Source organism: Orycteropus afer, unplaced genomic scaffold, assembly GCF_000298275.1.
Source record: "Orycteropus afer afer isolate SDZICR_OR568_19922 unplaced genomic scaffold, OryAfe1.0 scaffold00041, whole genome shotgun sequence".
In the NCBI taxonomy this organism is placed as follows: Eukaryota; Metazoa; Chordata; class Mammalia; order Tubulidentata; family Orycteropodidae; genus Orycteropus; species Orycteropus afer.
In genome coordinates this window covers 5846079-5859809 of record NW_006921628.1, presented here as the reverse complement: position 1 = coordinate 5859809, position 13731 = coordinate 5846079, and the positions used below count along the sequence as shown (strand labels likewise).

Below are 13731 nucleotides of genomic sequence, written 5' to 3'. Positions count from 1 at the left end.
CTTAGCCACTATGCTACCAGAGCTCAGTAGGGCCTAGCATAAAGTAAATATTTAAAAAATGTTTAACCATTTATTTGGAGCTCTGGGGGCGTAGTGCCTAAGGCATTTGACTGCTAACCAGAAGGTTGGTGGTTCAAACCCACCAACCACTCTGTGGAAGGAAAACGGGGCAATCTACTTCTGTAAAGATTTACCACTTCAGAAACCTAAGGGGGGTTCGGTATGAGTTGGAATCAACTCAATGGCAGTGTGTTTGTTTGTTTTTTTAACCATTTATTTTCATAACTGCTAAAAAATAAAATCCTGTGTCTAATAGATACAGTAACAAGTCAAAAATATTCTCAATAGTTCTTCAAAGGAAATATGTAACTCAGAGATGTGTAAATTTAATTCCAAGAAATTTAATGAAAACATAACTTAGACAAAGAGAGATGTGTTTTTCTAACAGGATTAAGTTTTAAAAAAATTAAATAAACTGCTTTTTAAAATAATAACTAAAGCATAAAATATTTCAAGTAAGAAGTTTGGAACTGTTTTGATAAGCCGTATTTGTGTGAAAGAAAATATTTAGTCCAGAATATTTACAGCTGAAACTGTGATGTAAGTACACATCAGAGCCCCTCTCCCCAAATCTTCTAATAATGATGCTGTACATTTAAATTCCTTATTCTTCTTCTGGTGCCTTCACTTCTAACATCAATGTATTCCCTATTTCTGCTGCTTATTTCTTTTTCTAAATTACCTATCCTAGAAAGGCTTACTGGATACCTCATAGGATTGAGCGAAGCCCATATCCATGCTTTTAGTATAACTACTTCCAAAAAGTATAGCAGTTAATTCTTGCATTTTCCAAACTGATTACAGGCCTCACCCCATGTCTAGTCCAAGAAGTAATCAGAGTGTAGTGATTAACTTTGTGTGTCAACTTGGCTGGGCCTGTTTGAGTGGCTGGGCAGCTGGTAATAGTTATTCCCCATGATGAGACTGGCAATCAGCTCCATGGTGGGACCTACCACAAGCAGCTGAGTAGCTGCTTTAGGGATGTGGTCTGCTTCCCATTTATAAGAAACAGCTTTGGGAATGGTCTCTAGTTTATGGAACACTTGAATCCTGCATGTAGCTGCGTCCTTGTTCAATAGCCTGCCATGCTCTGCCAACTTTGGGACTTTCAATGGACTGGAATTTATGGCCTGCTGTGTGGTTTGGTCACTGAGACTGTGCTATTTTATTTGTCACTCTTGGGCTTGTTAGCCGCAGCAGCCAGTAGCTGCCTGAGTGAAGAGACGCCTCTAGCTTCAGTAGGCCGGAAGGAAGAGGCAGAGCTGAAGCCTAAGGTCAAGGGGCTTTCACACAGCCCCTAGAGCCTGGCACTTTGAACTCAGACTTTTAGCCTCCCGAACTGTAAGAGAATAAACTCCTGTTTGTTCAAGCCATCCCATTTGTGGTATATTCCTGCAAGAGTGGCACTAGATAACCAGAACAGAGAGTTTCTTATTTATTATCAATATTCAAGACCTTACGGAAATGAAATTCTTCTGTTATATGGTCCACAAGCTAACAAAAAGCAGTAAGTTTGTTTTGTCTAGAATATACTTTGATTGATATATTAGTTAGATATTCTTGACTAAAACTTTAATTTCTTTAAATGATATCAATTATTTGTTAAAACCATATTTAAACCCATAGAATTTATGCAATAGAAAAATACAAGAAAGGATTCTCAGGAAATGAGAAAGATTAGTTTGTTTGAGCTATGGGAGTTCTAAAATGATACTGGGAGCATTAATGCTCACCCCTGGCTTTTGGTGCACACTGCAGAGTACCAAACAAAAAGACACAACAAAAGATGTGAAGTCACAAGTTTCTCATCCATTTGTAGAGGACTATTCTAAGATTTCAGATGTTAAGATTTTTGATATCATACTGAAAGAAAGACTTCATCCTCAATGTATACTCCTAAAGCCAACAAAACTATACTTACTGCAAGCTATAAAAATTACTTACCTAGCTCTTTCCTCCACTGGGCTTTTTTTGCTTCCAACAAACTTTTATCACGTTCTCTTTCCCCCAGAGTACTGAATATGTCAGCTGGTTTCCATACATTCTCTCTAAGGCAATAATAAAAAAATGAGAAAGCTTATCATTATATATTTCTACACAACTTATTCCATAAAAGTTAATAAACTTTAAAAATGGCTCTATGTCTTCAGAGTACATACTTCACATGCAAGTAAAGAAAAAGTAAAGCCATATTCCCAAGATAACAATAACAGACATAAGTTACATACATGGCAATTTTCTGCTCAAGCTCCTTAGAAGTCTCCTGCTTTATATTTAAAACAGATTTATTTTCATCCAGGACAGATGAAACAACCTCAGTTTTTTGGAGTAGTCCCATAATGTTCTTGTCTTTTGGCTGATCAGGAATATTGTCGATATGTAGATTGTACTGACCTAGGAGGTGGGAAATGTATGTCTTAAAATTCATACTGTGGTGGTGGTGGTTGTCATATGCCATTGACTTGATTCCAACTCATGGTAGCCCTAAAAGCAGAGTGGAATTTCCCACAGCCTGTAATCTGTATGAGAACAAATCACCAAGTCATTTTCTCCAGCGGAGCTGCTGGTAGGTTCAAACAACCTTTTGGTTAGTAGGTGGATACTTAACCATTGTGCCACCAGGGCTCCTAAAAATTTATAATAAATTAGATCAGTTACAATACCTTATCTTGGCATACTGCTGTTTTTTCAAGACATCGAGTCAGATCCAACTCACAATGACCCCTCCTTGGGTTTCCAAGGTGGTATCAATATGGAAGTAGATTGCCCAACCTTCCTTCCAAGGAGTGGCTGGTGGGTTTGAACTGCCAGCCTTCTGGTTAGCAGTCAAATGCCTTAGGCACTACGCTACTGCTATATAGTTTAAAAAACAATGTCTTCTACATCATCTAATTTAACTCTCACAACAATCCTTAATGTGAGCATTATGATTCTCTTTCATCAAAAAAAGGAACTGAGACAACCCATAGACTAAGAAAATTTTAGTGAATCATGTATCAAACAAGCATTTAATATACAAAATATAAAAAAGATTTCTATAGCTTAATAACAAAAGGACAAACAATCCAATCAAAAAAATGGCAAAGGATGTGCCACTAAAGATCATCCACAAATAGCCAACAAGCACATGAAAGGACAATTAAAAACATTAGTCATTATACCAAAAAACAAACTCACTGCCGTTGAGTCAGATCCAACTCACAGCAACCCCGCCTTAGGTTTCTGAGGTGGTATTTGAACCATCAGCCTTCTTATTAGCAGTCAAATGCCTCAGGCACTATGCCACCAGAGCTCCCTTAGCCATTATAGGGAGACACAAATCAAAAGTGCAGTGAAATACCAATTCTCCTGCATTAAGATGACTAAGGAAAAAAAAGAAGAAAACAATAAATGTTAGCAATGATGCAGACAAACTAGAACCCTATTCCATTGCTGGTAAGAAAGTAAAATGGTGTAGCAGTTGTGGAAAATATTTTGGTAGTTTCTCAAAAAGTTAAACACAGAACTACCATACAATCTAGCAATTCTATTACTATGTATATTGATACCCCAGAGATTTGAAGACAGTAACACAGACACATGTACACCAATACTCGCTGCAGCACTACTCACAATTGCCAAAAGGTGGAAAATGAAATGTCCATCAAAAGATGAATAAACAAAATGTTTATAATGTTTTGTATATAAATACAAAAGAATATCACTTAGCCATAAAGAGAAATGAAGTCTTGATACATGCTACAACATGGATGAAACTTGAAAACATGCTGAGTGAAGTCAGTCAATCCCAAGAGGACAAACATTATATATCTTATTTATATGAAATATATACAATAGGTAAATGCACAGAGACCACAATTTATTGGTGATTACCAGTGGCAAAGTGAGGAGGAGAAAAAGGTAAGTCAGTGTTTATGAACCAATAAATATCTGTTTATAGTGATGGAGAAGTTAGCAATGGATATCGGTGATGGTTGTACAGCATGATTAATGTAACTGGTGTTATTCATACGTAAAAAATGTTCAATTGGCCAGTGTTGTGTTACGCATTTTTTACAACAATAATGAAAGAAAGTTATAAAAAGGAAATAAATGCAAATAGCTTCATGAATAATTCATTACCTTGTCCTTACTTTTTCCCATTTAGGAGTGAAATCATGGAAAACTTTATCATGGAGCTGTGTCTCTATACCCAGCCATAGTATCTATACTGAATGTGTTATAGAGAACTCACATGCTTAGCTCAAAAATTATTCTAATACCTCCTTTAAGAGTAAGTTCTCCTAATGAGCAGAAAATAAATCTAATATGCATGCTTATTACATGTTTAGGCAAATTTTACTTTTAAGTTTATGGATATTATCTTTTACTATGCCAAGTAAGTTTTTAGTTTTTTTCCCCCTAACCTAAAATTCAGAGCTCTGGTGGCACAGTGGAGAAAAGGAGACAGGTGGTGAGTGTGTAAGTGCTGTCAACTAGTGAACAGAGGAGCACAGCACAGTACCCTGCTTGTGTAGATAATATACAAAGAAAACTAAAATCATGGGCAAGTCATTCCAACATACAATCATGAATTAAATATAAACACAGTATTTGGCTGCTAACCAAAAGGTCAGTGATTTGAACCCACCAGTTTCTCCCTGGGAGATTATGGCCTTGGGAACCACATGGGGCAGTTCTACTTTGTCCTATACAATTACTTTATGTCTAAACTGACTTGTTGGCAGTAAGTAAGCTAAAATTCTAGCCTCAAAAAGGAAATTAGGCTCCCTCCTTTTACAAAGCAAAATCTAGACCAAAAGAGGGTAAATGATTCCATCTCAAGCACTGTGGAAGTGTATAGAAGCTTCTTGGCCCCAAAAATAGTTGTTAGGCCTCTCCATGGGGACTGTTAATTTATTACTTCATTACTGCCTAATAAAATTTTGATATTTCTATTATTGTCATATTCATAATTCCTTAGCACAAAGCTGAAACTAGAAGGCTTTTGAAAACATAATATAATGCATTAATTTATAATACAGAAAGCATGTAAAACTCTATTTCTAACTCTGTGCTTTACATTGGTTAAAAAGTTAGTACTGCCAATCTTTAGCATAGCTTGAGGGTCAGGAAAAGCAAAATGCAGGGGTTAGATTTCAATAATTTTAGCAACTGAAGTAAAATCTTCACATTATGGTTTCCTTAATTTTTATTACTATCACTGCTTTCTTTTTTTAAAACATTTAATTTTTCATAATTATTCTAAAAGTAATCTAAAAGAAGTACAACTTTTTGTAGTAACATCTTTTGTACAGTCCACAGAAACTGAGCATCATAGTACATGAGAAAACTATGCTAAGCATTACCCTTACAATGTGGCAGATTATAAAAGTAATGCTGTATATTAGAGAATATCCTCTGAAAGAATGATTTTAAAAGATTATTAAATTAGAATTTAAGAGGCATAGTTACGAAAAATCCCACAAATTTGAAATTGTAAAACATTTGCATATTGATAAAATTAATATTCATTAAAACTTACTTGTTTCCTCCTTTCCATTTTCAGATAGAGAAATGGATCTACTCCCTTGGTTTACAGTCATTAAAATCTTATGTAGCTGGTCTTGTGTTAGACACACCAAACTGCTCTCCATATTTTCGGCTGTGATATGGTTTTTGCAAGACTTCTGTTCAGCTACCACAGATGCATTCATGGTATTTCTAGTCTTCTGCATATTAGGATTTGCAGATGAAATCCCTTTTTGGATCTGAAGACAGTCATTATCTACATACTGCTTACATAAATCCTTTGTGGGTGAAAAAGTCATTTTATTTTTTTCACTTTTTCCCAGTGAGGTTTCTGTACCCAGTCTCTTCTTTTGCCAAAGTTTTTCACTCCTGACACAAGTATTTTGTGTTGATTTTAGAATGTGTCCAGTTTGTTTTGTTCGCAGAGGGCATTTTACAATCTTGGTCTTATTTCCCATCTGTTAAAACAGAAGCTTATTCTTTATAACAGCCCATGAAAAATCAATAATTATCTTTAATTACATAATTTCTGATAAACTTTTTTCCTTTTTGTTGGTTAGATGATATACCCATAAAAGCTCAAGTTTAACCTCTGCAAATCACTCAAAAGATTCAACAACAATTGGGAAGTTATTTAACTCAAGGGTAATAAAGAACACAGAACTTTATTCTAATTGCTACTGGACATCTCCATTCCACATCAGTTTTAAATCCCTGTCACTGTATTATGCTATCTCTTTTGTTATAGGCATCTATAGATTCCAGATTACTAACCCTTAACTCCTTGAATATCTTACTGAGTCACCATCTTTCTCTCATATATAACTCCTGTCTTAATTATCAGTGCTTTCATATCCATACAGATTACTCTGATACACTGACACCTCACTTCTTTGAACTCTGCTCCTATAGTCTTGTACCTCAGTTACTCATTGTCATGGTGCCACCTTCTACTTAACCTTGTAACTACTCATAATTTCAAGCACTCCACAATGAACAACACCATTTATTTTTCCAGATTACTTGCTCTCATCTCAATTTCAATAGTTCTTTAACTCTGCTGGAATGTATAATCTGTTGCTCCAATCACTTTTCTCTTGTCCCACTTCCATCTTTAACCACCTCCAATTCCATTATCAACCAAAATAATCACTCTCTTCCATTTTCCTTTGGTCTACTCTGTGTCCCGCATGCTTGGCAAAATCACAAAAAAAAACCAAAATGAGGACTTCCAGCAAGATGGAGGAATAGGCAGACAAGTGACAGACTCTCTTCAATAAAGGAAAGAAAAATCAATTGACAGAGATACAGAAGATAATCCTGGAGCCCTCAGTTTTGAAAGGAACTATACAGAAGTGGATTAGGCACCAACTAGAGGAAAAACCTCAACAAAAACAGTTAAGTACAGAGATGGTCAGAGCTGCAGACTGTCAGCTACTGTGATGGGACCAACAGCATGAATATTTCCAAGTGGTGTTGGGGCCTGAGAACTGACCTAAAGATCAGCCTTGGTCACCAAGGGCTGCAGGGACAACTGTGCTGGTGGCCTATGACTAGGAAGGGAAACAGCAAGGAGGGAGACAGCTGTTGACTTTCCGCTGTCCAGAGGGTGCAACCATTTTGATTGTTTACATGCAGCAGCCATTTTTGATATTTAAAGTGACCAAGGATGCAGCCATTTTGAATCTTTACAAGTGGCAACCATTTTGGATTTTAAAGTGATAGCATTTCTCATTTGGATTCCAAGGACCTAAGAATAGGCTCTGTTTGCCAAGGTCAGCAGGGACATACAAGAGGCTGACAAGAGAAAAGGAGACAGGTGGTGAGTATATAAGTGCTGTCAACTAGTGAACAGAGGAGCACAGCACAATATCCTGCTTGTGTAGATAATATACAAAGAAAACTAATAGCATGGGCAAGTCACTCCAACATACAATCATGAATTAAATATAAAAACAAAAATGTCACAATGCCTCAGATATAACAGAGCATCACAGTCTACAAAAAGAAGCAAGATAAAGCAGGAGAAACAAGGGACCAGGATATAGACCCAAAACACATCCCTGAGTTCTGAAGAAGCAGTATTGGAACTCCCTGATAAAGAAATTCTAAAGAATTATATTTAGGTATTCTTCAAAGGATTGAGAGACAGACCAAGGAAAACACAGAAAAACCCCTAGAAGAATTCTGGAAGAAAACGCAAGAACAAAATGACAAAATAAATGAAAAATTAGAAATGATTCAAAATCTACAGATAGAAATCCAGAAGATTAATACTAAACTGTCAGAAAAAGATAAGACATTGAAAGGGCAAAGGAGTAAAACTGATGCAATGGAAGACAGAATTAATGACACTGAAGACAAATACTTGAATAGTTCTTTGGAAAGGGATCAATCAGAAAAAGATCAAAACAACATGAAGAAAGCCTAAGGTTCATGTGGGATACCATCAAAAGGAATAACGTACATGTCACTGGAATTCCAGACAGGAAGAGAAAAATAAAACCACTGAGAAAACTGTCAAAAATTTGTTGGAAGAGAACTTCCCTGATATAATGAAAGATGAGACTATATCCATTCAGGAAGTCTGACAAGCCCCAAAGAGGAGAGACCCCAAAAGAAAATCACCAAGACGTATCATCATCAAACTCACCAAAACCAAAGACAAAGAAAGAATCATGAGAGCAGCATGGGAAAAAACGAAAAGTTACCTACAAGGGGTAACCAATAAGACTAAGCTCAGATTTCTTGACAGAAACCAAGCAGGCAAGACAATGGGATTGTATATATAAAACCCTGAAAGAGAAACATTTCCAATCAAGAATTATGTACCCAGCAAAATTGTCCCTCAAATATGATGGTGAATTTGGGACATTCCCATAAGAAGAAATTAAGGGAATTTGTTAAAACCAGATCAACCTTACAAGAGATGCTAAAGGGAGCCCTTTGAACAGAGAAGCAACAACAGCCAATCAACCCAGCTATGGAAGTATCCAAAGTAAATAAGCCTACAAGATTGTAAACCAGAGACAGCAATTGACAAATGAGGACAACTACAAACCAAAAACAGAGAAAAAATTGTGTCATTACAGAATTCCTAGACAACTACAAGACTATTCTAAACTTGAGAAGAAAACTATAAATCACAGGATAACCTCAAAGAAAAATGATAAACTTTCACATCAAAATAGAAAAGAGGACCAGCTCAAATATTTAGCAAATACTAAAACAACAGCAATGAAGGAAATGACAATACGATTCATAAACAAAATGAACTCAGCATAAAAAATTATATGGAACAAAGAAATCAACACCATGAAAAAGTACATAACAAAAATGACAGCAACAAATTCATATCTGCCAATAATTACTTATCTGGCAAGGGACTTACCTCTAAGATTTACAGAAAACTCCAACGCCTCAACACCAAAGGAATTAACAATCCAATGGAAAAATGGTCAGAAGACATGAATACACACTTCACCAAGGAGGATATTCAGGTGACCAACTAATACATGAAGAGATGCTCACAATCATTGGCCATCAGAGAGATGCATATCAAAACAACGAGATACTGTCACACCCCAGCACTGATGGCAAGGTTCAACAAGACAGAAAATAACAAATGCTGGCAGGGATGTGGAGAGATTGTGACTCTCATACACTAGTGGTGGGACTGTAAAGGGATATAACCATTGTGGAAAGCAATATGGCAATTCCTTAGAAAGCTGGAATTGGAGATACCGTTTGACCCAGTAATCCCATTACTAGGTATATATCCTAGAGAGGTGAGAACCAGGACAGGAACAGATATATGCACACCCATGTTCATTGCAGCACTATTTACAATAGCAAAAAGATGAAACAACCTATGTGCCCATCATCAGAAGAGTGGTTGACCAAACTGGTACATACACACAATGGAATGCTATGCAGCACTAAAGAATAACGTAGAGTCTGCAAAACACTGTATAAGATGGATGAACTTGGAGAACATTATGCTGAGTGAAGTAAGTCAATCACGGAAGAATACAGTATTAGTTTGTTGTTGTGGAAGGTCAAGGAAAGGTTCATATATGGAGGGGAACTTTCTTTGTTGTTTGCCAGGGGTGGAAGGGGAGGAGAGGGAACAGTGCAAAAAAAAATGCATTGACCCATGTCACTTTAGTTTTGTGTATTTCACTATACATAGATTATATTTCAAAAAAATGGATTTAAAAAAAAAAACTCATTGCTGTCAATTTGATTCCAACTCTCTTAAGACAGAGCAGAACTGCCCTAGAGGGTTCCACAGGACCATAAATCTTTATAGAAGACAGCCACCCCTTTCTCCCTCAGAGCACTGGTGGGTTCAAATTGCTGACCATCTGGTTCAAAGCTGAGAGTTTTAACTACTCTGCCACTAGGGCTCCTTCCCCTAACTTCAACCAATACCAACACTGTATCTCAGTATCTTACCCACTCTTTTCATTGAGGTTGGAATCTTCTTCCCTACTTGTTTGACTATGAATATCTCCCTCATCTTTTAATTATTTTTGTAAGACATCACCTCATTTATGAAGCATTCCTTGGTCTCTCCGAATCACAACAAGCTGCTCTTTCCAATGTTTTCTTCTTTTTAAAATCCTACTATAGCACTCATTCAATTCTACTTTATTGCAAAGTATTTATCTGATATCTCCATTTTTAAAACAGATTGGGCTTTACACCTTTTTCCACCCCCTTTCACAGTCTCTGAACAAAGCCTAGAATGGCATGAGCACTAAACCCATAATGGAGTTTTACAGCTGCTTCACAATGTTGATACTCAGAACTCTACTAAATGGAGCTCTAATTTAACTAGAATATTTTGTCCCATTTCGTTTATATCAGAAAGAAATAATATACAGACATCTTCTAAAACATTTATTTACCTGGCATGAGATCATGATACACTCAGCTCAATTCTGAATGACTTTTGTAGCTTAATACCAGAGGAACAATGAACAGAAGCAATAGAAAATTGTGAGCTACCAAATAAAGACTCAGTTATGTTCACGCTACCTGATAATAATTTAAAAAAAGTGACCTAGCCCAAATTATTTCCCGAGTGTTTACTGGATTAGATTAATTTCAACAGAGGGAACAGGGTCTGAAAGTTATAAACATTTTTATGCACTATGTTGCTTTTGCGAGTTCTGGTGGCATAGTGCCTAAGGCATCTGACTGCTAACCAGAAGGCTGACGGGTTCAAACACATCAGCCACTCCTCAGAAGGAAGATATGGGCAATCTACTTCCATAGTGATACCACCTCAGAAACCCAAGGAGGGGTCGCTATGAGTTGGAATTGACTCAATTCATTTGTGTGAGAATCTAAACTCTGAAGCACATGGTGTGTGTGATAAAGAGCAGCCTTAACTCTATCTAAACCTTGACATCAGTCTAATGTCAGATTTTCTAGGAGGGTCTTTCCTCTGTGGTGAATAGATGAAGGATGTGATAGCCTATGCCCGAATGGTCTTGACGCATGTAGATAAATCTTCTTTACAAAAGACCCTGAACAAAAGGCATGCTTGAGAAAGCAGTTTTAATGACATGTTCCAGAAAAGCATCTCCTGCGATTATCTTGTGACCATCCTGTAATCATCTAGAAAGCACATATGCTTGCAATTATGTACCCTTAACCAATCACATGATCCCACATACATGTTGTCAACCAATCACATGAAAAGCTGCTCTTTGAGTGTCCTGCTATTAACTTCATCAATTGAAACAGAATGACTGTTTCTTGGTTGCTCCTTGGAAAAGTCACTTAAACTTTGTGATTCTGCACATCCCCCAGCCTGCACTATTCCATGGACATTCAATAAATCTCTTTGATTTTACTTTTACAGAGCATGCATTTTCACTCCAGGACAAATTCCTAATTTTCTCAGCATAGTATAACTTAGTGTTAAATGCATTTGTTTAATAGTGGCTGACCACAACTTACATGGAAATCTCAAGAGAAAATAAAAGAAATATATGTAAACACAATATGTCACCTAGCACTAACACTACATAAATTCTTTACCATGTCACTGTTCTGATTTCATATGCAGAAATGTGTGAAAAAATTTTTTAGTGTTTTATACGTCAACTAATCTGTGAGACACAGGAATGAGATCGACTACATCTGTGGAAAGAGGTGATGGAGAAGCTCAATATCTTCAGTCAAAACAAGGCCAGGAGCTGACTATAGGACACACCATCAACTACTCATATCCAAGTTCAAGTTGAAGCGGAAGACAATTAAAACAAGTCCACGAGAGCCAAAATTTAACCTTGATTATTTCATTCCTGAATTTAGAGACCATCTAAAGAATAGATTTGATTCAGTGAACACCAATGACCAAAAAAAACCAGAGAATTATAGGATGACACCAAGAACATCATCCATGAAGAAAGCAAAAGGTCATCAAAAAGACAGGAAAGGAAGAAAAGACCAAAATGGATATCAGAAGAGACTCTGAAACTTGCCCTTGAACAGAGAGTAGCTAAAGCAAATGGAAGAAATGAGAAGACAAAAGAGCTGAAAAAAATATTTCAAAGAGCAGTTCTAGAAGACAAAGTCAATTATCACAATGAAATGTGCAAAGACCTGGAGTTAGAAAACCAAAAGGCAAGAATATGCTTGGCATTTCTCAACCTGAAAGGACAGAGGAAAAAATTCAAGCCTTGAGTTCCAATACTGAAAGATTCTAGGGGCAAAATATTGAAAGATGGAGGAAACATCAAAAGAAGATGAAAGGAATACACAGAGTCACTGTACCAAAAGAATTGGTCAATGTTCATCCATTTTAGGAGGTGACATATGATCAAAAATCAATGGTATTGAAGGAAGAAGTCAAAGCTGTACTAAAGGAACTGGCAGAGAACAAGGCTTCAGGAATTGACAGACTACCCATTGAAATGTTTCAACAGATGCCATGTTGGAGGCACTCACTTGTCTATACCAAGAAATATGGAAGACAACTACCTGGCCAACTGAATGAAGAAGATCCGTATTTGTACCCATTCCAAAGAAAGGTGATTCCACAGAATATAAAAATTATCAAACAATATCATTAATATCACACGCAATTAAAATCTTGCTGAAGATAATTCAGAAATGGTTGCAGCAGTATATTGACAGAGAACTTCCAGAAACGCAGGCTGGATTCAGAAGAGGATGTGGAATGGGGAATATCATTGCTGATGTCAGAGAGATGTTGGCTGAAAGCAAAGAATACCAGAAAGATGTTTACTTGTGTTTTCTTGGCTATGCAAAAGCATTTGATTGCGTTCATCAAAAGAAATTATGGATAACATTAAGAATGGGTATTTCAGAACACTTAATCGTCCTCATGAGGAACCTATACACAGACCAGGAGGCTGTTGTTTGAAGAGAACAAGGGGATACTACATGGTTTAAAATCAGAAAGGGAGTGTCAGGGTTGTATCCTTTCATCATACTTATTCAATCACTATGCTGAACAAATAATCTGAGAGGCTGACTATATGAAGAAGAATGTGGCATCAGGATTGGAGGAAGAGTCATTAACAACTTGCGATAGGCAGATGACAAAACTTTGCTTGTTGAAAGTGAGGATAACTTGAAGCACTTACTGAAGATTAAAGACTTCAGTCTGAAGTATGGATTATACTTCAACTCTATGTAAACAAAAAACCTCACAACTGGGCCAATAAGCAGCATCATGATAAATGGAGCAAAGATTGAAGTTGTCATGTCAGAGATTTCATATTGCTTGGGTCCACAATCAACACAGTGGAAGCAACAGTCAAGACATCAAAGACATATTACACTGGGCACATCTGTTGCAAAAGACCTCTTTAAAGTGCTCAAGAGCAAAGATGTCTCTTTGAAGACTAAGTGCACCTAACCCAAGCCATGGTATTTTCAATCGCCTCATATGGATGTGAAAGCTGGACAATCAACAAGGAAGAATGAAGAAGAGTGGATGCTTTTGAGTTGTGGTGCTGGCAAAGAATGTTCAGAGTACCATGGACTGTCAGAAGAACTAACGTATCTATCCTAGAAGAAGTGCAGCTGCTTGAAAGGGGATCTATGTAGGAGATCCTTGATAGAGGGGGAGAACAATGTGGAACAAAACTCAAAATCATTTGGAGAAAAAAAAAA

The 13731-nt window shown here is 36.8% G+C and overlaps 1 protein-coding gene across 1 annotated transcript in view; it reads right to left on the bottom strand.

Annotated features, from left to right (window-relative positions):
- Positions 1-13731, bottom strand: part of CCDC66 (coiled-coil domain containing 66) — a 102701-nt gene that overhangs the window by 80104 nt on the left and 8866 nt on the right. Inside the window, exons 4-6 of the mRNA XM_042780464.1 lie at positions 5585-6029; positions 2289-2454; positions 2005-2108 (exon numbers count right to left, since the gene is read on the bottom strand). Of these exons, the coding sequence (XP_042636398.1) occupies positions 2005-2108; positions 2289-2454; positions 5585-6029 (715 nt within the window). The remainder of the gene's footprint in view (positions 1-2004; positions 2109-2288; positions 2455-5584; positions 6030-13731) is intronic.